Source organism: Mycteria americana, chromosome 1 (genome assembly GCF_035582795.1).
Source record: "Mycteria americana isolate JAX WOST 10 ecotype Jacksonville Zoo and Gardens chromosome 1, USCA_MyAme_1.0, whole genome shotgun sequence".
NCBI classification, from domain to species: Eukaryota; Metazoa; Chordata; class Aves; order Ciconiiformes; family Ciconiidae; genus Mycteria; species Mycteria americana.
This window is the reverse complement of record NC_134365.1, coordinates 11,495,488-11,521,884: the sequence shown is the minus strand read 5'-3', so window position 1 is coordinate 11,521,884 and position 26,397 is coordinate 11,495,488. Positions and strand designations below refer to the sequence as shown.

The window sequence follows — 26,397 nt, the reverse complement described above, 5'->3', positions numbered from 1 at the left end:
TATACAGTTAGGAAAAAAAAAGTAAAGGTGAAAAAAAGTAAAGGTAAAAAAAATGCAAAGATGTTTTGGCATCTTTCTGCCTAAAACCCTGAGTTTTAAAAATTAAAAAACTTTGGAGAGAAAAGTCCTGAAAGTCTCTTCATTGTAGGTTTTTCTATTTTGTTGAAGCTAGAACCATAATAACTAGTTTAACCAGTTGTCATGAGTTTGGCTTCTGGTATGGCTTTGCACATCTCATCAAGATATTGAAAATATTAAACAAGTAGTAGATCACATCCTTTGAGTATTTTGGAAGACTGTATCATGTCAGAGATCCATGCAGATGAACTTCTGGTGAAAAGAACAGGAAGTACATAATATAGAAAGTTTGGTAGTTGATGGTCCCCAAAGGGGTCACTGTGAAAAAAACCCACAGGAATTGGTTAGGACCATGGCTAAGGTCCATGTTTTATTGAAAACCCAAATTCAAAATTTTAATTTTGCTTCTTTTTCTAAAAAAGCATGAACAGCAAAATAAAAGGAAATACATTAACCATCTCCTGGATTTAATGGGATAAAAATTGTAATTCTTTATATATTTTATTGCATTTAAAAAGAATTAATGGTTAACATAGTAAATGTGATTTGGTTTTCTGGAATTTGGTTTTCATGGGGAATTCTGTGTTAGTACAGCAACCTGACTGTTTTTACGTTTTAGCAATATAGAAGGGTTGGGGATTTTTGTTTGTTTGTTAAATATCTCTTTAAATACCTCATATTTATTCAATAAAGGTAAAGTAGGGTGGAAAAAAAAAGATTTTTAAAGATATCAGTCAGAAGGTAAACTTCTACAGCTGACAAATCGGGACCTAGAAGGTCAGGAATAAGAACTATTCAGAGCATTTCTCCACTGAAGTACAGAGAGTAACTATGAAGTTTGGGATTCTCTGGAAACCTGACTGAAACTGAATCAGAGAAAACTAGAATGTTTGCATGTAGGCATGGACACCTACATGCAGTGTTATATGCTTACTCCATAAAAGAAAGTTGGAGATGGAAATGAAAATATTTTTTTTGCCAAAATTAGAGCCATAGTAAAATAAAACAATTTGGAAGTAAAAATGACCAGTAAAAGAAGAGCACTAGCACCTTATGAAGATAACTTCTTTCAAAAGGATCATAAAGTCAACCCTATAACTTCTTGGCATTCTTGTAACAAGTGGCCTTATAGGATAAAAGGCTTCATAATGAAAAAGAAAAGACCCCATCATGAATTGCTAGTGAATTGTGAATGGTCTCTCTGCTGGAATGTAGTGTTTAATTTCCCTGGGTTAAATGATCTGATTTGATCTAAAATATTTAAAATATAGCTCTATGCTGCAGAAGTACTTGAAATGTTAGCTGAGAAAACTCTTTAACACAAAATAACTGATAGAAATGTAAAAATTAATATCTGTTGTTTCCAACTTCAGGCAAATAACAAAACCTAGTAGAATGCAAACACGAGCCCAAATGTTTAACACACAAATTACTATGTTATATAACTTTTCCCCAATGTTTCTAGATAAGAACTTATTTTTCAAAAAGTTTTAAGAAAATATAAATTAACATTCCAGGAAACATGTTGAGTGTTAAGAGGTATCAACAATCTCATAAATCCATCTTTCAGTCAGCTCCCACACTAATACATACCAAATAGCAACTAAAATCAGTCATAAATTGCTTTTACAAGGCTAACCCTTGATTCATTTCACATACGCTTCTTTATGTTCAGAGGTAGAATATTTCAAAAGACCCACTTTCAGTAGAAATTTGCGTTCAGAAAATTACATGTCTATGACAGTCTATGGCATTTAGGTTCTAAATTTACTTCTCAAAACGGTAAGGCAATCTAAGTCTAGAAGAGTACCTAGAATTATAACAGAAGGATGTTTTATTTCAGATTGGCCACTATTTCTTTTCCCATTAAGAATCTTATGTTACATTTAATAATGTCCAAGTTAGTCTTGGATAAACTTTCCAGACCAAAATATATTTGCAAATATTCAGATTAAGAATGTGGTATCACAACATTTTGGCATGCATCATTATCAGGCAGATTGCTTTAAATCTACAATTCCTTACTATAGCTAGTACCTTCAAAACAGCATGTACCTAAGCAATTTAGTCATTCAAGGAGGAATAAATTAACCTTGGTTACCAGACAGTCTTTCCGTATCCTGCCCTATTATCTTAAATTTTGATAATTTAAGACAGAAGTCATGGTAAACTTGATGTCAGGCGAATATGCTAGACCATCCATCCAATAAAACAAATGTATCCCCAGTACCAAAATACGAGTACCTCCTCATGATGGAGGATACCATTCAAGTTGTTTGGCCTTCTGAATTCTGACAGAAACAAGGTTTTTCATCAGGTTAGAAAAGCTGTTTCTTTTTGCAGCTTATTTAAAAAGATTTTCATTCAGGGAGCTTTAGTAAGCTACTTGGTGGATAAAAAAAACGTAATTGTCAGAAGATAAAAAGTAATACTGGCCCTAGAGTTCTTTGCTTAAGCTTATGCATCAGTATTTTCCTTCCAGGTGTAATATCGAAACAACCAGGCAGTACTTAGGGACTTAACTGCAACTAACATTTGCTTTACGCTTACCCGAAGCCACGGTGTTTGGCATTTAAAACAGGCTGGCACTGAAAATTCATTTAAAGGTCCACTTCACTCATTACATGTTTTCACAAATAACTCACTGATTAAAATCATTGAAAATATTTTAAAAGAATTAGAACCAACAGTAATCTCACATGCCATCTGCACGAGACATACATAATGATATAATCCAACTTCTATTTCCAAATTTAAAGGTGGGAACATACACACACCCTCACAGAATCAGAGACTTGAAACAATAATTTTTCAATCCCAGCTGTAGTAAAACAACGGTTTTCACTTGTCCTTTAGAAGAACCATGGGAAAAATAGTTCTGAATAGGTTCAGTTTCTCAGCTATAACCAAAATAAATCAAGCATTAATCTTAAAATATTTTGAACCAAGTAATTTAATTAATAAAACTGTCTTGCCTGTCTGTTATTACTATTTAAGCTAAATACAAAAAAGTACAAAAAAGTTTTATTGCTCCTTTAACTGTTTAAGGAATGCTGATGTAGCATGCCAAAATATTTCCACAACACTTTATCAAAATCTTGATTCCTGAATAAATCTTATTTATTATCCACACATAAGACCTTCCATGAATAAATGACAATGCACTTTTTCCTAGTTTTTTGGTGTCGTCTTGGGTTTTATTTTAAGGGGGAATATTCTTGCTCCCATGGTTTTATTTCCCAACATTTCTAAGTTTCTTCCCAAAGAATATTTCTTCTTTTCAAGCTCGTAGCCTGAGATATCCAAGAAGAAAGAAAATTCAGAATTTTCAGAAATTCAGAAAGTGAAGAAATTGTTCAGTAATACAAAAATTCCAGGCAAAGAGATAAAATTCTAGTCAAGATAAAAATCACTGTAGCATCATAACAGAATGTTTCAAGTTATTCCTAAAAGTTTTGATTGCCCCCCGGTACTAAGCACTATTATGTCAAAACACTATCAATAGCTGAATATTTACAAATATGATGCACCACTACAAAGGTAAAATTGATGTCCACTACCAAACTTGCTATCAAAAAATAATATACATCTTAGAAGATTTTAAGAAGCAGTAAAATTTTGACTGCCATCCCAATAAAGGGAGGGTACGAACAAACAGTACGTGTATTTTGTGCTCATTAAGCTATAAGAACCATCAATTAATCATAACTCTATTTATGACTGTTTTAATGGGTTTTGAGCAGGGGAAGCCTTTTTTCTTGCTGGTAGCTGTCCAAACATATTCAAAGTGATGCCGTCATGTTCAAGACACGTTACTGTCAACCTGACGCTTTAATCAACTCTTGAGTGTTGATCAACTAGCGACATGTGGAAGCAATATTTCAATTTCTGATTTAGAGGAAGTAAAGCAGGATCAAGCACACCCAAAAAAGCAATCCTTGTTTGTGTGCTTTGCCTAACACCTTTCCTAAAACTGCAACACCAGTACAGACTTACTTCTGGAGCAACCATTGTAGCAGATGGTACATTATGCATCGCAGGGGTAAGGGCAATGTGTGGTGGTATCCACCAGGCAGATTAACCTCACTTGCCTTTGCTGAGGATTTCCTCTTACTTCTGGCCTGCAGTTCCCATATTCTGCTTAGGGATAAGCAGGGTACAGTTTTAAGGGGGATTCAGAAACAAGACTTCTGTTATTACTAATAGGAAATGCATGACTAATTCCCAGTGCATGTGGTAGAAAGACGACTTGAGGGTCTGTACTCTTTTCAGCAGCAGATTGATTTTATTTCAAAACCTAAATGGAACTCTTGAAAAATACTGAATGAAAAGCTTGATTTGGGTCTGTTTTATTGGGATTGCCCTCTCCTGCAGTAGGACTGTAATCCTCAGAAACAGGCAAATAAATTAAATCCCTAGATTTTTCCCTGTCTCTACTAAGGTTTTGGCACCAGATACAAAGGAGAGAAAGCAAAAATAACTTTCATAATATTTCTTTCTGCAATCAAATAAACCACAAAGTAATAACCTGGATGTAGTGAATGGATATTTTGTAATGATTTGTCACGTATTTCTATGGTGAAATAGAAGGGACTACTTCATCAGTAGGTCATCACTGTATTTCAAAATAAGCAAATCACTGTATATGTAGGAAGCCAAAGAATATTTTATAGCACGTACTATTTTTCAGGTTTAAATAGGTGGCACACCATTAGAGAGGTACTGGCTAAACCGGTTTCCCAGTTTCAAAGAGCTAGATGGAGGATGGATCCACACATTCAGAATTTCATATGACAGAAATTCGGTATCTGATTCATATTTAAAAAATCATAATTAATAACTGCAATAAAAATGAAACCTCAGTAGGGAAGAAAGATTGCCATGGATAACATATTGCTTAAGAGTCAGTGATTCTCAAATTCCCAGCTTCATACAGCAAAAAAGTAATCAACATGACAAAGCATGATCAACAGATCCAACTGAAAATTCAGATTTAGGAACGCGCGTGGCTCTAACTGTAATTGTCCCTCTCCTCTGGAGACAACAACCTGCTACTTTAAGAGGCAATAGAATTGAAAACCAATCTCAAGGAAGAGTAGGCAAGTCAAATATCTAGTCATTGAAACCTGTTCTGTGAGATCCAAAGAGCAATTCTTTGTTTCTCTTGACATCCTACAAAACATATACAATAAGGGGGGAAAAAGGAAATCTGCTTTCAGGGTGTAATTCAGTCCAACAAAATTGGCTTCCAAGAAATAAAAAGTTGTAAACTGTGTCTCATCCACTGTTTCTCAGAAGGATTTGTTCTAATATCTGTTTTGTAAATGTTCACTAGCAGACTGTGACGTAGTCAAGGAATTGCAGATTTATTGCAAATTATTTTCAAAGTGTACACCTGTTCCCTACTATAGTGGGCACTGAAACCTCTGTCAAGAAATGACAGTTTAGCTCATGTGAACAGGAAGAAAGATTACAACAGTGTTCAAGATCTGTTATCACTCTTTCTAGGGTTATAAAAATTACTTGCAGATAATATTGCTTGTGAAAAGAAAATTAAACTCTACTTTTGGAAATCTGTTGGTGAATGACTACATTCTAATTGCTCACTGCGTTTCAGATGGCACATGAACTTTGTTACTGTGAAATAAACCTGGTGATGGTTTTGCGTTTATTGATGGGAAATCTGTGATTTTTAGGTATTCTCAAGCTGTTATCTCTGAAAACGCAATCTGTAACCAAAAGTTACCCAGCTACCCAACAAGACGATTTTACTGATGCAGAATTACAGTCTTCCCTGTAATTTTCTAGGCTTCCACACCTCTGGTAATTAATACGATACCCAGACCCAAGGAATCATGAATTTCTCCTTAACCATATATGTTGCACATGCAGTTACCTCTCTCAAGAAACGTACATTTCTGTCTGTTATTATAAATTCATTAGATACTAAAGTTGTGCCTTTCCTAATGAAGTCATAGCCTGTCTTCATTTTTAGGTTAACGGGCTGTTCAGTAACGCTACCTAGCATGTTATTTTTAAAGGGCATAAGTGTCCTTAGGAATACCATCTAAAATACTAAATTCAACGCAATAACAAAACATTTTACATACTCTTATGATGACAATCTTATATCAAAGTTCACATGGTGTTTACAAATATCGTAATGATTGGAGGCAAGTTTTTATAACATTTTAACAGCAAAGTATCAATACACTTCAAACAAAAGCAAAGGAAACGGCCTGTCTCTTCCCTGTGATCCTGCAATTAAGGTGCATTTTACCACTTATTAAAGCCAGAATCTGCGAGTAATCCTCTAGGTCCGTCAGTCAAGCACACCATATAGGAATACGAGCTACTATGATTCTTTCCCCCATCATACTGACATTTCCATTTTCATCCCTGTGTCATTTATATAAGCCGCACGAAGCTGTGGCCATGAATTTTAAAGAGCTCAGGTCACATTAGGGTCTCTTTCCTCTTGATGAGATTTTGAAAGAGGAGAAAGACTGCATACTTGAAATTAGAACCCTAAATAAATAAATAAATAAATAAATATGGATCCTATTTCATTTTTCTTCCCCTTTTTTAAAAATATGCAGCCATTTTGAATGCTGAAATGTCTTTTCATTGGATAATGATTTTTTCTAGATGATGAGCACAGAAAAAGGAAGTTATTTTCATCTTGAAAGATAACTTAAGTATTTAATTTTGAAATACAATTAAAGATTCCTCAGCAATATATGCATATACGTATACTATTTTTCACATAGTTTAGAAAGAATTTATTCAAATTCTCTGCTAAAGTCTGTTACTCCAATTCCGGAACTACACTGCATGCAATAGAAGTACTACCATCTCGCACAGCATGTTATTTGCCTGAACTGTATATGCTTTTGGATACTCAAAAATCTTTTCAGTACTCATCTCTGCCTGAAGCCAAAACCATGTGAAGAAGAGCTGTCAAGAATTGCTTGTATTAAATGAGAACACAACACAGAGAAAGAATAGATAAGAAAATTAGACTATGTAAGAGTTTTGTTTCACCTTCAGTTCCATTTCTGAAACTCAGATCCAATCATAATGGATCTCTTTTACTATGCCTCCTACTAATTCATAAGATTAATGGTATGCCTAATACAGCACATATCTGAAGTACTATTGAAAGAAGAAAAAAAGACAGTATCAGCAAATCTGTACTAAAAATGGAGATGAAAATTGTGTTTGGAGGTTATTTGTTTTTAAGGATGGAACACAAATAATAAGCTTAATATTAAAATAGAATCACTTTATTCACATGCTACTTACAGCCTTCATAAATATCTGTTGGTATGTGGACTGCTGCATGTTGGTAAGATGTTTGCCGTCGGAAAACAGGATCTTCTTCAAATACTGGTCTGATTCTCTGGCTGCCAGATTCAGTGTCATTCTTTTCAGGCTTTTTAAAGAAAGACATGTAAAGGGCAAAATATTACAAAGTATGCTAAAAACATTTCCATTCACGTTTGCCTCTTTTTACATAACAGACTCATAGCCTTTCTTTCTTAGCTAACATTTTGCATTTGTGTATAAACACTTATTTGCTCCAGGTCCAGAAATATTTGTGTATACTCTATTTTGAATTATGAGGTACCCAATGCAACTCAGTGAAATGAAGAGCTGCAAAAGAAAAGTGAGACCCTAACGCCTTACACACTTAAACTTCATAAGTGCATGGAATTTTTACACCCATAATGCAAGGCAAATACTTTACCTTTTATTACATGTAATAATTTGTACTGAATCTTAAATATAAATTCTGTACATCTCATTTTTTCCTTCTGTAGATTATACAGTAAACCACAAATCTTAAAATGATACCACTAATATACATTTCATAGACAGATTTTTGAGAAACAGTGGTGCACATCCAGACAAAGAAAGGAAATAAAGCCTTCTTAGAACTTCTGATTGACACAGGTTTTGTTCATTGGTTTATTTTAACAATAAGTCTTGATGAAATCTCATGTACTCTCCTGGCTACAGCTGCCTGGGTGGAAAGGTTCCCAAACACTCAGGTGCTCACCACCACTTGCCTGCCTTGGGTTCCCATCTTCTCTCACCGGTCTGCACCCTGGTTTCTTGATTCCTTCCAATTCACTCAGTCATGTGGACTAGTTTTTAAAAATTTTGAAAAGCAGAGGCTTTTTCTAATTCAGCTACAAAACTTGCACGAAGTGTGGAAACCAAGGAGGTAGTGCAGACCAAAGGGGAGGTTGCAATGCCTTCAGCTGGCTCAGCTGCAGCTGGAACAGGAGGCCCCATGGCATGAGTAGACTGCCACTTAAATCAATAATGAATCAGCTATGATACCAAATGATTACTCAGGCTACTAATTTTAGGCAATTATAAGGACATTTTTAATACCACAGAGTCATCGGTTTTTGAAAATGTATTATGCTTGAAAAATAGTGCTGACAAAGAAGCACCTGTCTGGTCAGTCAGGCATGTGTGTGCTGAGGCTATTCTTTATATACTACTACCATGTCTATTATCCGCTGTCAAAGTATAGACAGCTAAATTTTAACTTACCCCCAAAGTGATCTAATTAAACTGCATATGTTTCCTCATCTGCTTCATCACAGGGTTACGGACAACTGTTATACTAAGTATAGGTTCGAATGTTGCCTGAAGTAAGCAGCAATCCCAGATGGGTTTCAAGGAGGTGGTTTCCTTTGGAAACACAAAGGGCAGAACTCATCTAACCAGTGACATCCACTGATTTCTACAACACAGCAGTGTTGAGCTCATCACCCCAGGCTGCCTTCACAGTCAATGAAGAGAAATGGGCATTTTTAGAGTGCAATTCATCTCATCTCAATTAGACACCTATTTTCCCATGACATGAATCATGCCTTAGAAGTGCCTCCTCCTTTCCATTGACTATAGAGGTAGCCCCAGGGCAATGCGCCTAGATGGCGAAGTCTGCAACACAGCTGTCTAGAATTAGGTGAGATGAATCTCACAATACAAATCTATTCAACTTCTGGAAGAAAAGAAGGTGGGTACTAATTTTGACTACTTTTATGCAGCATAGCTACTACATCTTATGCTAAGAAGTTAAACTTGTTACTTAGTACTTAACCCCACTCTGGTGGATGAGACAAAAACGAAAGCATAACTCCTAATACTCAAAGTAAGGGATGATCTTTTTTCTTTAAGCAAATCCATTTACCAGGTAAAGTCCAGGTATATCATGGCATTAAATAATCTAAATTGATAAAATGTGTAAATTACCCAAAAACATTCTTCTCCTTAGAACACCTAAGACCACATGGTGCCTTTTACTTTCATGCATGTGGCATTATTTTCATTAATAGTTCTAGTGGACACAATGATCTGCTGTTATGGACATTGCCAGAGGAATTCTGAATATCATACTTCTGCATTTAGATGCTTCCAAGACAGTAATGTTTTAGTTTTGGAATGTGGATTAGAAAAGCAGGAAGTACTTGTACAACGCAGCCTGAAATGCTTTGATCCAGGATGCCACTCTTAAATCTACCAGAAAGTAAAACCATGTATTGGGTCTGGCTGGGATGGAGTTAATTTTCCCCATAGGAGCCCTCATAATGCGGTGCTTTGTATTTGTAGCTAGAAAGGTGTTGATAACACACCAGTGCTTTGGCTACCGCTGAGCAGTGCTCACACAGCATCAAGGCTGTCTCTCCAAACCCATCCTCCAAAGGCCAGTAGGCTGGGGGTGGGCAAGAGGTTGGGAGGGGACATAGCCAGGACAGCTGACCCGAGCTGACCAAAGAGATATTCCATACCATGTGATGTTGTCCTCAGCAATAAAAGCAAAGAAAAAAGAGGAGGGGAGGGAGGCATTTGTTATTAGGCATTTGTCTTCTGGAGCAACCGCAATGTGTACTGAGGCCGTACTTCCCAGGAAGTGGCTGGACATTGCCTGGTGATGGGAAGGAGAGAATAAATCTTTTTGTTTTCCTTTGCTTCTGTGCATAGCCTTTGCTTTTCTTTATTAAACTGTCTTTATCTCAACCCACAAATTTTTTGTCATTTTATTTTCTGCCCCCTGTCCTGCTGCGGAAGGGGAGTGACAGAGGGGGGAGTGACAGAGCGGCTTGGTGGGCACTTGGTGGCCAGCCAAGGTCAAACCACCACAAACCATGATAACTTACTTTGAAGTGTGCAAACTGGAGCCACAATCAGTAACAGTTTATGTGTTCTATGATTTGAAATGACACAGCATTATGATAGCTTCACACAATGTAATTTGGCTCAATTTTTACATAGGTTTTTGGTGTTTTTTTTTCTTCTACATTATCCCACAGGATTCCCACACCACCGCCACCACCACCCCCCCCCCACAACTCCCCCTGCCAGCACTGGAATGCTATACACTAAGCAAATTCTGGACTTATTTTCACAAGTTATCTTTTGGCTTCATGCTACTCAAAGTAATGAGTTTGTCTAATTCTGCAAATGCAATCTCAACAATCAATCATTCATGTGAGAAAATTTGTCTCCTGCCTGTAAGCCATTTGATTTTAAAAAAACCCTAACACTCTTATTTCTGAAATTAGTACCAATGACTACAAACTCTTGATGCTTTCACAGCACACTTCAGAAAAGAATTGAGGACCATCAAGCTGCGTTGTTATAATAAAATACCAGAATGAGTGGGTGTCATTTCTTCCAAATAATTTTCCACAAGAAATTTATTTGAGAGGGGGGGATGGTAAAAGAGAAAGGGGGCAAACCATAAGGTCCATCCTAGCAGGTCTTGCACAGAAGTTTTCATACTACAGTATATTTAGATTTTTGATTGAAATTCCTGAAGCATGTGAACATAAAATTATCATGTTTCTTCTGCTTGGTATTTCAATTTCATTCCAAGTAATAGATAGTAGCTTTCAGCCTCTTCCATCACTCCTGTGCTATGGAAGAAGCTTCAAGTCTACTGCCAAAATTTGATTAAACTTTGTTGAAACTGAAAGAGTTTAAATAATCCACCTGAATGCCTTAAACTTTCAAACACAAAGTCTATTTCCCACATTTCTAACAGCACACACATCCAGCCCCCCCCTCCCCCCCCAATGACTATGATAAAGGCTGGATCTGTTATTATTCCTACCAATATTCCATGATACCAAACCCAAAAAATGAATATAAAACCACTTCAGCTATGTTTTTCTCAATTTAATTGATTCAGCTGCTCCAGCTGAACTGTATTTTATATCTACCTCTGTGGCCTTGATGGAGGGCAGTGGATCTATCAGAACTACATAAAATACCCTAGAAGCTTTTGCATTGCAATTGTTGACTTTTCCTGGGAATAGTTTGTGATGTACAGCTCTGATATTAAAACAATGCATCTATCTGCCCCCAAAAGCCTGAGACACCAAACGACGAAATCCTTTAAAAGTTCTGTAGTTTCCTTCACACAGCATTAATTTTGCTATTAAATCTAATAGTCTGTGCTAGTTCTGCATGCACCAGGCAAGTATCAGAAACACTAGAGGCAAATTAATATTGCACCCACTTGGGCCACTACCCCGACCAGCAAGACTAATTCTGTGCCAGGCCTTACACATCCAATGTTTAGAGTGGATCCTCCTATATAAAGTAAAAACTATTCAGTTTTCATTTGCAAAATTTATGAATTACAAGTAACCTACATCTAAATTAGAAAAAAAAAAAAAAAAGGAAAGATTAAAAAGGAAAATCTCAATGTTATTAATTAGTTTAGAGTGGTATTTCTATCAAAAGCCTGATAGATTGTGGCATTGGTTGGTACAGTTTTAATACCCAGTTAAACTTTGTTTTCAGGAAAGTACCAAAACACATATTTTGAAGGAAAGTAATCCAGCATGTGAATATAATTAAAATCCAACCCAAACCAATTTCTCTCTCAAGTCAGGAGCTGAAATGCAATCAATACTGGCACCAGAAAATCCCACAGGAGAGAGTGGCTGAAGATTAATTTTCTATCTATTCAAACCTGGCCCTCGCTTATTGAATTACATTGTTACCTACCACTGACAGTCAGCAAAATAACTCACTCATTTCTCTGCAGTGAATCTCCAGACCAATTTCTTCCTCCCTTGTGAGGCAGAGAAAATCCATTTCTCTTTTCAGGTCACATTTGTGCCATTTTAAGGCTTTTTTTTTTTTTTAATAAATAAAGTATTTTTTCATGTGTCTACCATTCACCATCAGAATAAAGGGAAATTGATATAGCAGCTAAAACTGAGGTAAAGTGGGTTCTTCTGTAGGTGGTTTTTTGTGATCTTGGCTAAATCACTTTTTCCATGATCTAAAATAAACTGGAGGTTACTTTCTGGTTTTTGTAAGCCAAATACGTAGCAGATATAATTCATTTCCTCTCCCAAGGGCTTTGTGAACATAAATTAATGTAGGTACATGAGGTAACTGGAAGCTTTATGCCAAGAAGTATCACTGAAAGATGCGTATAGACAAGCAAACCACCATTAAAACAAAATGAAATGAGCTCATTTCAAGAACCTCTGACATAGTTTAGCTGCCCATTTCCCTGCAGCCGATCCCTTTCCACAGCATTCAGTTACTTTTCATCATCATAGCCATAGGAACATGAGTGGATTTTGTATCTCTACTAGTAAATTTTCATTTAGTTGAAACACACTGATTACTGTAGAAATGAGAAATATTTTTTCCACAAATATAATCTTTATTGTTTTTTGCTTCTTGCAGCTGTTGAAAACCAAAGATCAGAAAACTGATATTAATTAATAAAATACCACCAATGAAACACACAAAAAACTGCAACCAAACGGAAGCAATCTTCAGTTGTTTTCTGAAGGCAGACTGTTTTCAGGAACACTGTAGAAGTTGCTCAAAGCATCAGAACAGATTTAGCACCAGGACAAAAGAATAAAAGGTAGATTTCTTTTTTTTTAATTCCTGAACCAATATCCAGCAAGAAACAACGGCACCTGCCTGCTTTCATACTTATGTAAAATAGAAGGGAATTGCTCGCTAGTATTTTCCATTGCCCTAGTATCTAGGGACTGTGTTTTGCATAAAACCTCGCTGTCCCTATCAATGCCATTTCAGAGAATGAATGTGGAGACGGAATTAGAATTGTTACGGTTTTAGGGACATCAGAATTCTTGCTCTTGTCATGCCTTTCTGTCTTTCCTTGCACATCTCCAAAAGTTTTCCATTTTCACCTCTAGGCTTCTACCCCTTTTTGATTTCTGAATATCTGTTGAAATGTAAAAATTTAAACAGTTGAGTCTCGCTGCCAATGCTGCTTTTAGTCCACTCCCAGACCTATTCTGTACAAACAAATGCTATCATATACAAAACAAGCACAGAAGTTTTCCTACGCTCAGTTCCTTACTCAAAATCAGTTTTGCTGGTTTGTTGGGTTTTTTTCTTCCCTGAGGAAAGTAATCCAGTAGAACTACATACGCAGCCCCTCCAACACTGCTTGTGGCCCCATTAAAAAGTTACAGCTGGACCTGATGGGGAGAGTAAAATGAGACGTCGCCTGAGGCACACAGCTCAGCACTACGCCTGCAGCAAGCAAAGGATGGGAACAGCTCTCCTAAGGACAAGAGGGAGAGCAGTTAATTTTGAAGAGGCAGCTAGAATGCATTTCTGATAGCCATAGCACTTTCACAGCATTTTAGATAATGTCATGGGTGCATTGCCTTCTGATAAATTTTTTTATTTCCTTTTCGATAGATGTGATTTTCCAGCTGCGGGAAAACTGCCGAGTGCCTTTAGGTGGTTGGGACAGAACTGCAAACGGTTTCCTTCATTTTTGTTTGCATGTCAGTGGGGGGCTGCGGTCGTCATTCAGTAAGATTTTAAGTGCAGTGACTTTGTCTACTCCTAGGGACCAAACTCGACCAAAAGAGTTATAAATAAAATAAGAAAGCAATTGGATCAGAACTTAAATATTCTTACTTTATCTGTTAGACAACAGAGAGGTGTTGAACATAAGAATATATATACATATTCACATATAGAAACATAAGAATATATACATAATACATATAGGGTCTGGGTAGTTTCAGGTGTAAGGAAATAGTTTTCTATTTGCAGCTGTCAGTGTGTCATGCTCAAGGGCCATTTATTTAATATATATATGAGTTGTTTTCAGTGCTTTTAGTGTTTCCATATGTTTCTAATGTATCAGTTCGCTACTGGATGTCAGTAAGAAAATGAATTGAGTACTCTGGATTGAGTATTCACATTTTTTTTAAAAAGATTTCTTTTATAGCAGTCATTTTATTTTCAGCATTCTGCCAACTGAATAACTTCAGTATGTATCAAATATAGAGTCAAATTAATTAAAAAGCATTTATTTGCCTCTTAAGCCACTTTTCTGAATGCAAACTATCTTCTGTTGGTATTCATTTCTATACATCTACTTACAGGCTTCTCCCTGTCTACTGTATACACAACTATATTATTTTTAATGGATGGTTCAAAACCCACTCTATGCATTCATCTGACCTTCACGGTTCACAGATTCTGTTCAGAACTTTAGATACCCACAAAATTCTTATATATCCAAAACATAATAGTGTTGTGTTTTTCTTTGTATCCCAACCTATTCACAAAACTCACTGCATCATGAGCTTGGTTTGTGAATAAATTAATCCTTGATGTAATTCATTTATCAAACATAAGGACTTGGAAGTCTGGGGACAGACTTTTTAGTAGGGCTTGTTGCAATAGGACAAGGGGTAATGGCTTTAAACTAAAAGAGGGGAGATTCAGACAAGATATAAGGAAGAAATTTTTTACAATGAGGGTGGTGAGACACTGGCACAGGTTGCCCAGAGAGGTGGTAGATGCCCCATCCCTGGAAACATTCAAGGCCAGGCTGGCCGGGGCTCTGAGCAACCTGATCTGGTTGAAGATGTCCCTGCTCATTGCAGGGGGGTTGGACTAGATGACCTGTAAAGGTCCCTTCCAACCCAAACCATTCTATGATTCTATTAAAATCTGGCTCTCTTGTAGCACTTCAGTGAATTACATTTTAGAGAAACAGATGAAAATGATTGGGTTTTCCTAGTTTCTTCAGGTGGAGAGAGTTTTGAAAGAGAAATCCAAGCTTCTGGAAATCAACTTCTGTTTGAAAGAGTTGATATTACATCTATGAGTGTGCCTTTAATACCACAACTCAGGGAATTATAGTTTCTTGTAAATAATACAACTATTTTCTTAATTTCTGTCAAAAAGGAACATTATCAAGATATAAGAGATCATTTGGCAATAAGCTAAAAAAAACCCTTAAGATGAAAAGATAGTAATAAGGGAATTAATGAAAATTATAACAGCAATTATTTTGAATTTCTAATGATTATACCAGCATTTTATCATCCATGTTTGTGAAGAAAAACATTAAAAGGACTGATACAATTTTTATTTTGAATCATATCCACAGGACCTATCCTTGCATTTTGTAGCTATGCCTTACAAATCATTAAATAAAACTATACAATTTTGCAGGCAGGAAACAAGCAAAGGCAGCCTGTTTTCAACAACGTGATGAACAATTATCCAGCTAGAAAAGGTAGTCGGCAAGTACTGGTCAAGTACTAAAGAAGGAATTCCATGGTAGACTAGTGGTCCAAATGGGACAGAACATGGCAAGACATCATGCTAAAAATTAAAATCTCTTTAACTAATACTTTTTCCACAGACAGTAGAGTACACACACGCTCAGATTTACTCTTTTAAACTGAAGATAAGAATTCAGATTCCTACCGGACTTACCAAATGGAACTTGTTATTCCATCTTGTAAGCCAAGACCATTCCTCCATTTCCTTGATGTTTACTTGAAAACTGAAAGCGTAAGTTGCCTAAGTCAGTCTGCTCCTGCAACTAACACCCACTGAGCTCAGGCAGACCACCTACTTGCAACCACTGGCCCAAAGCAAGCAAGCCACAATACACGTGCCTCTGATTTGAAAAGGCAAAGAAGAGACTCTATTCTGTAAGTGTCCCAACAAGGTAAGGCTAAGGAGCTTAGATCGGGTGGCAGGACGAGGGGCTGAAAATCTGAAGTCACCTAAGCATATTAGGAATTAATGTAATTTATTTTAAAGACCTATGCAAACAGCTTCTCTTTCCTAAAACTGACACAATATTTTAGTGAGTTGGACTTAGTATGTGCTGAAACCTTGCTTTTTTATTTAATAATCAGAAAAGAATTGAAAGTTATGTTCTTTTCTCATAATTACAGATTACAGCTGACCTTCACAGCAAAGCTGAATAAAGTCTGCTATAGTAACATCAGTATGCAAAAATTCATTTCTGTCCTCTCCTATTTTCTCTTTAACTACAATGTCAGGTAAAATTAAATATGTATTTTAAATATCTAAGCACATAAGACATATAAGACATATTTATCTTTCTAAAGATGTGTGACACTTCCTCCCCACCCCCTACGTCATCAGGAACCTCTCCCAATCCCTACAGTGTTTCAAGGATGATGGAGAGCTGCCTCATAATGACATCAGCATCCTTCGATCCACCCCATCTGATCCCATGGGCTTGTGTATGTCTGCCATGCTTCAGTGGTCCCTAAATCTACGTTCCTCTGTTGTGGGAATAACTTCTCTCCCACAGCTCTGCTGCCAGGCTAAGGCACTTGGCAGACTGAGGCAAAGAAGGCACCAAGTACCTCATCCTCGCTGTGTCCTTAGCCACAAGGTCCCCTCTTCACTGAGAAGTTTCTTTAGCTTTCCTTTTGATATGAATGTACTTAAAGAAGCACTTCTTGTTGCTCTTTACGTCCCTCAGCAATACAAACCCCAGCTGAAATTTGACTTTGCTAATTCTATCCCTTCCATCCTTGAAGGTTCAGGCAACATCCCTCCTGTGTTGTACATCCTTGTCAGGAGCTCAGGAGTCATGATGTGTAACCCCATCTGAACCTCTCGACTTGATTCTCTTCTATATGGGTTGATGGCCTGGGAAAACTCAGGAGTTTAGGACCAGTGTGTTCACTAAGAGAGATTTTCCTGCCTGCCCTTAAGGTATCAAGTATCGGACAGAACTACCTACTTCAGCACTAACTTTGATAGTGGCTTGACTGGATAAGATGATGTCATTAGCTAACACTAGGAATATATGGTCATATTAGAATGAAAGCACATCTTACTATAACTGATTAAAATGTTACGAGCAGTTCAGAAAAGCCCAGAGAATTATGAAAAAAAAAAAATCCTTTAAAATTCATAGCCTCCTTTAAATTACTGTAGTCACATCCCACTAGAGTACTCAAACATATATAATAAAATAAAATAAAAATATCCATTGTTGACAAAAGTGCCATAGAATACTTGGTCATCTACAATTTCAAGACCAAAATGCACTCTGGATGATTTAGATTTTCATACATCATCCAATTAAATTTCAAACTAGAGATTGTTCTACTGTTATTGGAATAAATTACACCACCTACCTTTCACCACCCCCACATCTGATTAAAGATCATATCCCTGGAGAATAAGAACTGTTAAATCATCTTAATGCTTCATTGGGAATTAGTTATAATACCCACTGAATGTGAACATTTAATTAATTTGATTTTTTCATCTGATGCAGTTGTCTTTGCCATGCTTTGCTAAGCCATCAACTGAACCTGTTTCACAGCACATTCTTATCTTCAGTCATACTGCTTACATCCAGATTTTATACATCTTGCAGCATATTAATTGGTTATTGCTCTTTCTGCTTAATTTGTACCATCTTCTGCATCAATAAGAATATTAATAACAGTAAAGCCCTGCTTTGAGAAGGAGGTTGGACTACCTGACCTCCAGAAGCCCTCCTAATCTAATTTTTTCTGTGATTCTCTGAGTTAACACTAATGGGGCTCAAAACACTATACAAACATCACTCACTAATTCATGCTTACATAAATATAATACAGCTTTTCACAAATTAAATGCCAGCTGTATCTAGGTAGATAAAAGCGGTAGGTAACACTAAACCATGCACTGACCTCTGGGTTACATATGGACCATAGACTTTCCCTGCAGACAAAATACCGTATGATAATTTAACTGCTGTAACACTATGTAAGACTATTTATGTATTTTTTTAAAATGCTAGCATGGTGAAATCCAAACAATGCAACAAATTAGAAGAATAGCATTCACAGAGACTGAGGGAAATCTTAGAAAGATATTCTGCTCAAGAAGAGAAGCACATCAGAAGAAAAAAAAAAACAACCACAAAAAAAAACAGGAAAAGAAAAAAAGAAAAAGAAAAACAAAAGGAAGAAGAAACAGGTCAACCTTTAGATGTTGAAAGACCTAAAAAAAAAGTTAGCAAAAGAAAATACCTTTGTAAAAGGCCAGCTGAACCCAAGTTCAAAAGTTTTTAGGGTCTGGACAATGTGATTCCCCACTGGATTAAAAGTTATTTGCAATACACACCATAAAGGAGAGCTGCAAGACTAGCTTTAATCCACCTTCTCACATACCAACACTAAAACCTCCAAAAGACTTCAAGTCACAAGACAAAAGCAGAAGCACAGATGGCCTTTCACAGCCATGTGGGCAAGAAATGTTTCTGAAGCTAAACCCCAGATTGCTTCCAACTCAGCCCTACTCCAGGCATGACTCAGGTGCAGAACTACAGAGTAAATGACCTTGCATAAAATGAGAGGCTTCAATTCCGAAGCTCTGCTGCTTTGCCATACTTACGGCAAATACTGGAAACTAGAGACGTTAAGGAAGAGAACTGCAGGAAAGGATAACGATAGAGTAAGAAAGTCTTATACTTCATAGAATAGACTGTTCATCCACTTACAAACACCTACAAATGAAATGCTTTGTATTAGATATGATTGTCTTCTTCAGTCTAATTTTTTTTTTCATCTATTCTCCAAAAAACAACGGGGACAGAACATGTTGAGAATGGGTACGTGAAAAGGCCAGGGAAAGTGATCTGTCCTTTTGCAGATGATATTGGCCAGCTCAGAAATACTCTCATTTGCAGACTCAGGGGCGGGGCAGGAACAGGCGAGGAACTGCATTTCAGATCACTTAAACTACAGGGAACTCCCTGAAAATCCCCAAACAGTGCAATGGAGAGTATTTCCTCTTTGGGGACATATTTGGAATCATAAACCACTCCGAAAGTATATCCAAGAAAGCCAATATGGTATTTTGTCTCTGAGTAAAGCAGCATTTCAGGCCATCTAAGGAAAGCAAAACTACACATTAATCACCCAACCAACTAATAATAATTGTATACACTTCCCAGAACGGGGATTCCAGAGTGTCTCCTTTGCCCCATATACAAAAGGAATATTAAAGCCAATTTTATAATTATAATATTTTCCTCATCTCAGCCATACTTATGATGGAGGGTTCATTTGGTCATTCATTTCATCTGAGATATGAGCAAGCAGTAGATCAGCAGAACCACAGAGAACACACCTATCAGCACATTGCCTTTTTTTAACTTCTTAAACTTGAAAACAGATTTTATGATTTAGCTATCTTGAGTCATAATAGTAAATCTTATTAAAATGTGTCCTGTTCCAGTTTTCTTGATCTGACTTGCAATTTTCAAAGCCTACTTCTACCTTCAATCAATCATATGAACACATCAGATTCAGTCATTCATTTTGTTTTGTACCACTTAAAAATTTCAATGTGGCCAGCACATTTCAAAGTGACTTGTCAAAACTCTCATACAAGATTGCTATCTATAATCAGGCAACAAAGCGCTTGCTAAAAATCACTACTTGAAATACTATAAGCATTCTATAACAAGTTCAGCTTTTGGAGTTGCTTTTATTTACCAATAAACAATTACATTGCATTTACTGCCATCGTTATCACTCATGCATTTGATATTAGTAGGAAATATCCTTAAGGAAGAAATTTTCCATTAAACTGATGAATCACTAGCTTTAGGACTGAATTCTGATCTTTGGTGTGGCATTAACTTAGCCTCCACGGGGACAGTTCAAGCACTGCTCTTTTGTGCAAATTTGCCTTCAAGGTAGGATTCTCCACATTAAGAACATCCTCATCTTTTTTAGGACACTGACAACTACAGTTATCACTCTTGCCATTATTATTTCATAACTCTGTTTCACAGGTAGGAGATAGCTTTGGGGCAGTCATATATTTCATTACCATGTATTTTTCATTGCAGCCTCGAACGTATATTCATTTGGGAGAAGACTTGCACAAATTCGAATAAAGGAATATAAACCTGACACCTAGTTTTTTAACCAGAATACTAAAAAAAAAAAAAAAAGCAAGAACCCCTGCTCCCTGTAGCAATAGATCATTATAATTTCAATAGGAAGCTCAAAGGAATGTCTCTTCTCCCTATGGGTTAGACTTAGGCTTACCTATAATGCCTTGAAATGGAAAGACCTGGCATGTTTCCCAGTGATACTTGGTAAAAGGCACACATTTCTCAGTGAACAATGCAAAAAGTCTTGGTACTAAAGCACCAATGTCAATCATTGACAGCCCTCACTGTCAGTTCCGATGCTCATTTTCCGAAGAATGGCATCCAAATCACACTGTTAGAAATGATAACAGTGGACTCCAGACACGAAAGGGGAAAGTACACAGCAAAAAAAAATGGGCTATGCGTTTTCCTAAAAGATCTGGAAGTCAAGGTACCATGAAATTACTAAAAATAAGAACAGTAAGTCCTCTTGTATGAAAAGGATGAACACCATATGTAAGACCAAAGAACATAAAAATATGGGTTTCCTGCTTACTACTCCTCCCCATATGCTAAAGATAAGATGCTTTGTAATATCTTATAACAGGATTTTTCCACATCTTCACTACAGTGAGAAGTGTATATTTTAACCATAAACATTATTTTTGTTATACACTGCAGTGAGAGAGATGCAACACCCTAAAGCAAAATTACTTTGTTACATAAAAAAAGATAAAATATGGATCCACCTTTTTAGGCCAGTTCATTTTCAAATATATTAATTCAAATGGAAATTTTTCAATGTAGGTACCAAAGTAAGTATGTTCTAGAATATCTAGAATATAACTTAAAAGAGTAACATCTATGAATATCTTGTATATTTGAGAAACACAGGACAGAGGCTTGGAATACTCTCAGGAATCCCAAAGTGCAACAACCAGGAGGTATTTTCTGAAAATGGAAATAAGTTAGGACATCTGTGGGAATCTATTGAATTTTTTCCCTCTTCATTTCATAAAATTTTAAACGTATTATAAACTTAATTATTAATTCCAAGTACTACATGCCAGTACCAAAAATATAGGTTAATATTCAAGATATATTTTAATAAAAATGAAAATATAGTTAAAAATTTCACATTTATTACAGATTAGAAATTCCTGTTGTAATGAAACTTCTCTAAGGCATTAAAAACATTCACTATATAGGTGTATCAACAGCCCTACTCTGACAGTCTTTCATAATAGAAGATATAATTTACACTAGCACAAATGTTCTTTCACTCTTATAGCTTAGGTCAGTCTAAGAGCAAAAACTACCCTGGCAAAATATGTCCCTTGTCTATATAAAAAATACTAGAATAGGGCATTTTTCTGTATAACTAATACCAGTTACAGTGATAAGGAAAAAAACAACAAAAAACCCCAACAAAATCCATGTCATATCACCAAGAATCAGAAAAATTTTGGCACAGGTGCAGCCTAAGTTGTGAAAGAGTTCAAATTCAGAAAATCTCCATCAAACATCAGTCGACTAATATTTCAGTCTATTTACAAACTTAGCCATTAGCCCATTTCAGTTTTATGATTCTCCAAGAATGCACAAAAAATCATCTAAAACAAGTGCTAAATGGTGTTTTCCAGTGAAATTTTCACATGCCTAATTCTACCACATACCAGCAAGAGATGCAACATTAAACAGCAAATATGAGAACTAGGTATGTAAATATATGTAAGTATTATTTAATCAGAGATCTGCAATACCTTGTCCTGCTGAAAAACCCTAGTAGGTTCAGAAGGAGAAGAAAAATAATCTAAAAATAGCTGCAACTTGCAGACATGAAGAACAGCAACAACAAAAATAATCCCTAAAGATACCTGCTATAGGTACAAGGGCTACTTGTTGGTGCCTTCTTGAGCGCAGGGGTATACAAATCACAGTTATCGTCAGGTTATCTGACTACACTTTCCAATCTGTATGAAATATACTTTGCCCACTTACTCATCATAAAGGAGAATAGCTGGGGCAAATTCTTTATGGCTCATTTTAACAATTTTTTCAGCATCAAAGAAGTAAAGGACAAAAAGAAGATAAAAGAAAACATGACACATCGTAATTGTGACTGTAGCTGTTTCACATAGTTACCTGTGATGTTGTAATGTCAAACCATATTAGTTGTCATACAAGGAAAGCAGAGGGAATAAGAGCACCACACAACTTTAGATAAGGAAGTTACCTGGCTACTGTCGCTAGGCTGCTCCATTGCAAAAGGAGACTAGGTCTTCTACAGCCTAGCACTGAAGCTCATCCTAAATTATTTGAGACTAATTTCCCACTGGAAGTGCCTATTCTTCACAGTCTATGAAATATGGAAAAAATGAGTAGCTTCAGCTCAGGAAAAAAAGGATGCTTTAAAATCCACCTATAGCTAAAACCGGATGGTAGGATATTGATTTTGTTATTTGTATGCCGGCATCCAGAGCCAGTCAAAGCATGGAGATAAAACTCCTCTTACATATGCAGATACAAGGGAGATTTCTAAAGGTATGTATTGTCAGAGTAAGGTTGAAAACCCCTTCCAAACCAGAGGAAATCCGTATCTGCTGGATGACATGTAATAGGTAAAGCAATTCCCACCCCAGCTTTCTCTACACTGTCAGGGCAGGTCTTTACATTTAGTCTCACTTTCAGTCCAGCAACTGGCAGCTGTTGGACTTGCAGAAACCTGGCATCACCCTTCCAGTCTCTAGAAAAGTGTCTTTAGACCTGTTACCTTTGAGACTTGATCCCCGCAGTCCCCCATCTGCCCTGGCCCAGCTCCAGACCCTCCTCCCAGCTGACCATGTTCAGGTGCCATCTCCCCCTCAAGGGCTCTACCTGACCCAACGTGCAGCTCCTGGGACACTGGCTTACAGAGAAAACCCTTCTTTTCTGCTGCCCAGCTACAAAATACATAAAATACTATACTTGTTTGTTCAATGAATCAAATCATTCTGCCATTTTTCAATGTATGTTGTAAGGAGAAAAGCCAGAAAATTCCTGAGTTCTGCTGGCAGGAGAAAAAAATTCAGCATTTCTTTGATCAAATCTAGCATAGGTATAGACTTTGTTTCAAGTAAACCTGGGCTAATTCATTATCAGACTTCTTTTTACTAAGTTAATCGTAGCTGCAAATCGAAGCCAATTTTGCAACACTTGATACCATAAATTAGTAGAAAAGAAGACTTGTGTAAGGGTATAAGCAGAGATTCAATAAATTTCCAATGCCACTGTCAGCATGCCTCTAAATCTCAGTGTCTCTTCTAGGGAAGAAGCAGACCTACAAGGAGTGTGCCTCTTAGATAACCATTCTGTTCTCTGCTTACTTCTGCCTAACATTTACTTTAACCATACATTCATAAATATTTAAAAAAAAAAAAAGAACGTTTGGGGGGTGGGAATTATTTTGTTTTCTAAAAAGTTTGGGGGGTGGAAATAATTTTGTTTTCTAAAAAGTGTAGGATGCATACTTTCTAAAGCAAGTGGGGGGCTGTGTCCTGTTTGAAAATTTTACCATCTCTCAGCTCTCCATTTTAAAATAGAAGATGGATTTGGTGGATGGAAAGAGAACACGTTATAGCTTACCCACATTTCCCAATGAAGATTAGGGTATTTAAAAAAACATTTACAAAAGAGCAGGCAAAAGTTTATTACAATCAATTCCTATGTTCTCTATCTGATGCATTCCACCTTATATGCCCAGAACTGTGGTATGTTAAAACACACCAGGAATTTTTTTAAAAGATGTTTATATTCACACCTAATAATCCTTTCTTAGTTTTACAACAGTTTTCAATTTGATGCAGATATATATTTTTTCATCATTATTATTTAAAAAAAACCTTGATAGCTGCATTTATTCTGCAGTATTAAACTCAAAGAGAGCTAATGTTTCACATATTATTCCAAAATAACAAGGCATCACTGAATTGGGAATACTATCTAAACCATGTGGCAAAGACAAGCTTATCAGTTTGAAAAGATTTCTCCCTGCAAGTTTTACAAAGTAATAAAAAACTGTTTTTCATATTTCAACCAGCCATAGGCATGCTCCAGATTGCTTCCCTCTAGTAGAATCCACACATTGACCTTAGTCACAAAGTGAATTCACATTTTGTGCAGGTATTTACTCCCCAAAGGGACCCATAATTCTAGAGCCTTCACGTTAATTCAGTAAAATAAAATAAAAAGTGCTACTATCACTTAATACATGATCAATAACTGCACAAGAAGTACTGCTCTGTTAGTCAGGACTGCAGTCCAACATGGGACTCCTTGAAGGAAATCTCTGATAAATCACTTGTGCTGACTAGGGACACAACTCTTGCCAGGAGATGCAACTGGCTGCTCCCAATTAAAGCCTAATGAGTAAGACCTACAGAGGAGCTGCAAACTCCCCGTGAGATGTGGCTGGTTTAATGTTAAAGAAATGTTTATTTGTTTATTTGTAATACTTCGTCCTTCCAGTTAAATCACTGGAAAATTTCAATCTTCTTTTCCTTAGGCAGTTGTAGCTTGTGCAGGAAGGAGTTTATAAAACCATGACAAGCAATTACCTAAAAGAAGGTAGAAAAGGAGCAAGATGCAAAGAGGAGATGAGAGAAACATTAAGGAAGGAATCAAGGAAGACTGAGAATTAAGCAATCGAACAATTCAGCACATAGTGGAGAGGTGGATTACCTGAACACATGGAAACAGAACAATTAGATTTAGAAAGAATCTATAAAGGAGATGTGGACTGACCAGAAATAAAATGGAGACCAGCACAAAAAAAAAGAAAGTGAAGCAAAGATGACTATAAATAGGGTGGGGTACAAAGGACAAGAAGAGAAAACAGGCAAAGCAATATTAAAACTTATGGGAAAGGGCATCTTAATGTGGTACCGCTCAGTTGTCCAATAAAAGCACTGCAGCATTTGTCCAAATACGACACAAGCGGTTGACACCTGCAAATTAAAGTGCATGACACAGACTGCAATATGTCAAACTGAAAGGCTTCTAGGGAATAGGACAGTGAATGAAAACCTGAGAGACCTGTATTAAATTACAAGTTTGGCCATTATCTTCCTATGAGATATGAAAAATGGGAATATAATACCTCCTACCTTGTTGTGAGGATAAAACTCATTAATTATCATGACTAGCTCACACATTACATACAGCGCTGTGGGGGAAATAAGCAAGCAGAATCTAATTGCTGTTGTAGGATAAAGAGTACAAAAAGTATATTACTGATTGATGGACTAAGGGGTTACAAATTCATTGTTTTATCTGAAAGGCTGAGAAATCCAAAGGCCAAAGAATGATTAGTCTTCATGTGCTTTTTTTTTTTTTAAGTCCAAGCAAACACAGTCATTAGATTCAAAAAGGCCCATCGAGACAGCAGATGAAAACGGAGAGAGAAGGATCTCCTGAATGCGGTACATAAACAGGAAGAAGGAAAGCAAACTATACTGCAGCACACTAACATACACCAGAAAAAATACACAGAATTTAAGTTAGAAAATTGTTCTTCTGACAAAGCTGTAATTTTAAAAGGATGAGTAGAGACAAATAAAAACTGGCAGGCAGGACCTGTGAGATTAATTTCTTCTAAGTCTTCAACACCTAAAAGTTACGATCTAAAAGGGTCCGTTATAGGAACCTGGTCAACACAGAGAAACGCACATCTAGAAGTGATTCAGCTGACCTTAGACACCTATCTCAGAATAAACTGAACAGCTCTCTAGAGGTGTCCACAGTGACTATCTTAGATATCTAATTTTAATAAATAAATTTCCACTAATAATTATTCCTACTTGTACTGAAAGAGAAATATAATATCATGTCCTGTGATTAAATGAAGGCTCACAGCATGGAAGAGAAAAAAATATGAAATTGTTAGAGACAGCAAAGAATGGATAGCAAAAGAAGTTTTACCAGCCAGTGCTTCAGAGATGATTCTGTTAAAATCCCTCTCTCTAAAAAAAAAGATGCCACGTAAGTCCTCTCAAGCATTTTTTCAGGCAGGAACAGGGGAGAAGAGTCTGTGGTGTTTGCATACATAGTTGAGACCTGGATGCAGGTTT

General features: G+C 36.5%; 1 protein-coding gene across 6 annotated transcripts in view; it reads right to left on the bottom strand.

The window, feature by feature from the left end:
• Window positions 1-26,397, bottom strand: part of CACNA2D1 (calcium voltage-gated channel auxiliary subunit alpha2delta 1) — a 434,905-nt gene that overhangs the window by 173,039 nt on the left and 235,469 nt on the right. For all 6 annotated transcript variants that reach the window (XM_075489919.1, XM_075489999.1, XM_075490084.1 and 3 more), the window contains exon 6: window positions 7,384-7,513. In XM_075489919.1, the coding sequence (XP_075346034.1) occupies window positions 7,384-7,513 (130 nt within the window). The remainder of the gene's footprint in view (window positions 1-7,383; window positions 7,514-26,397) is intronic.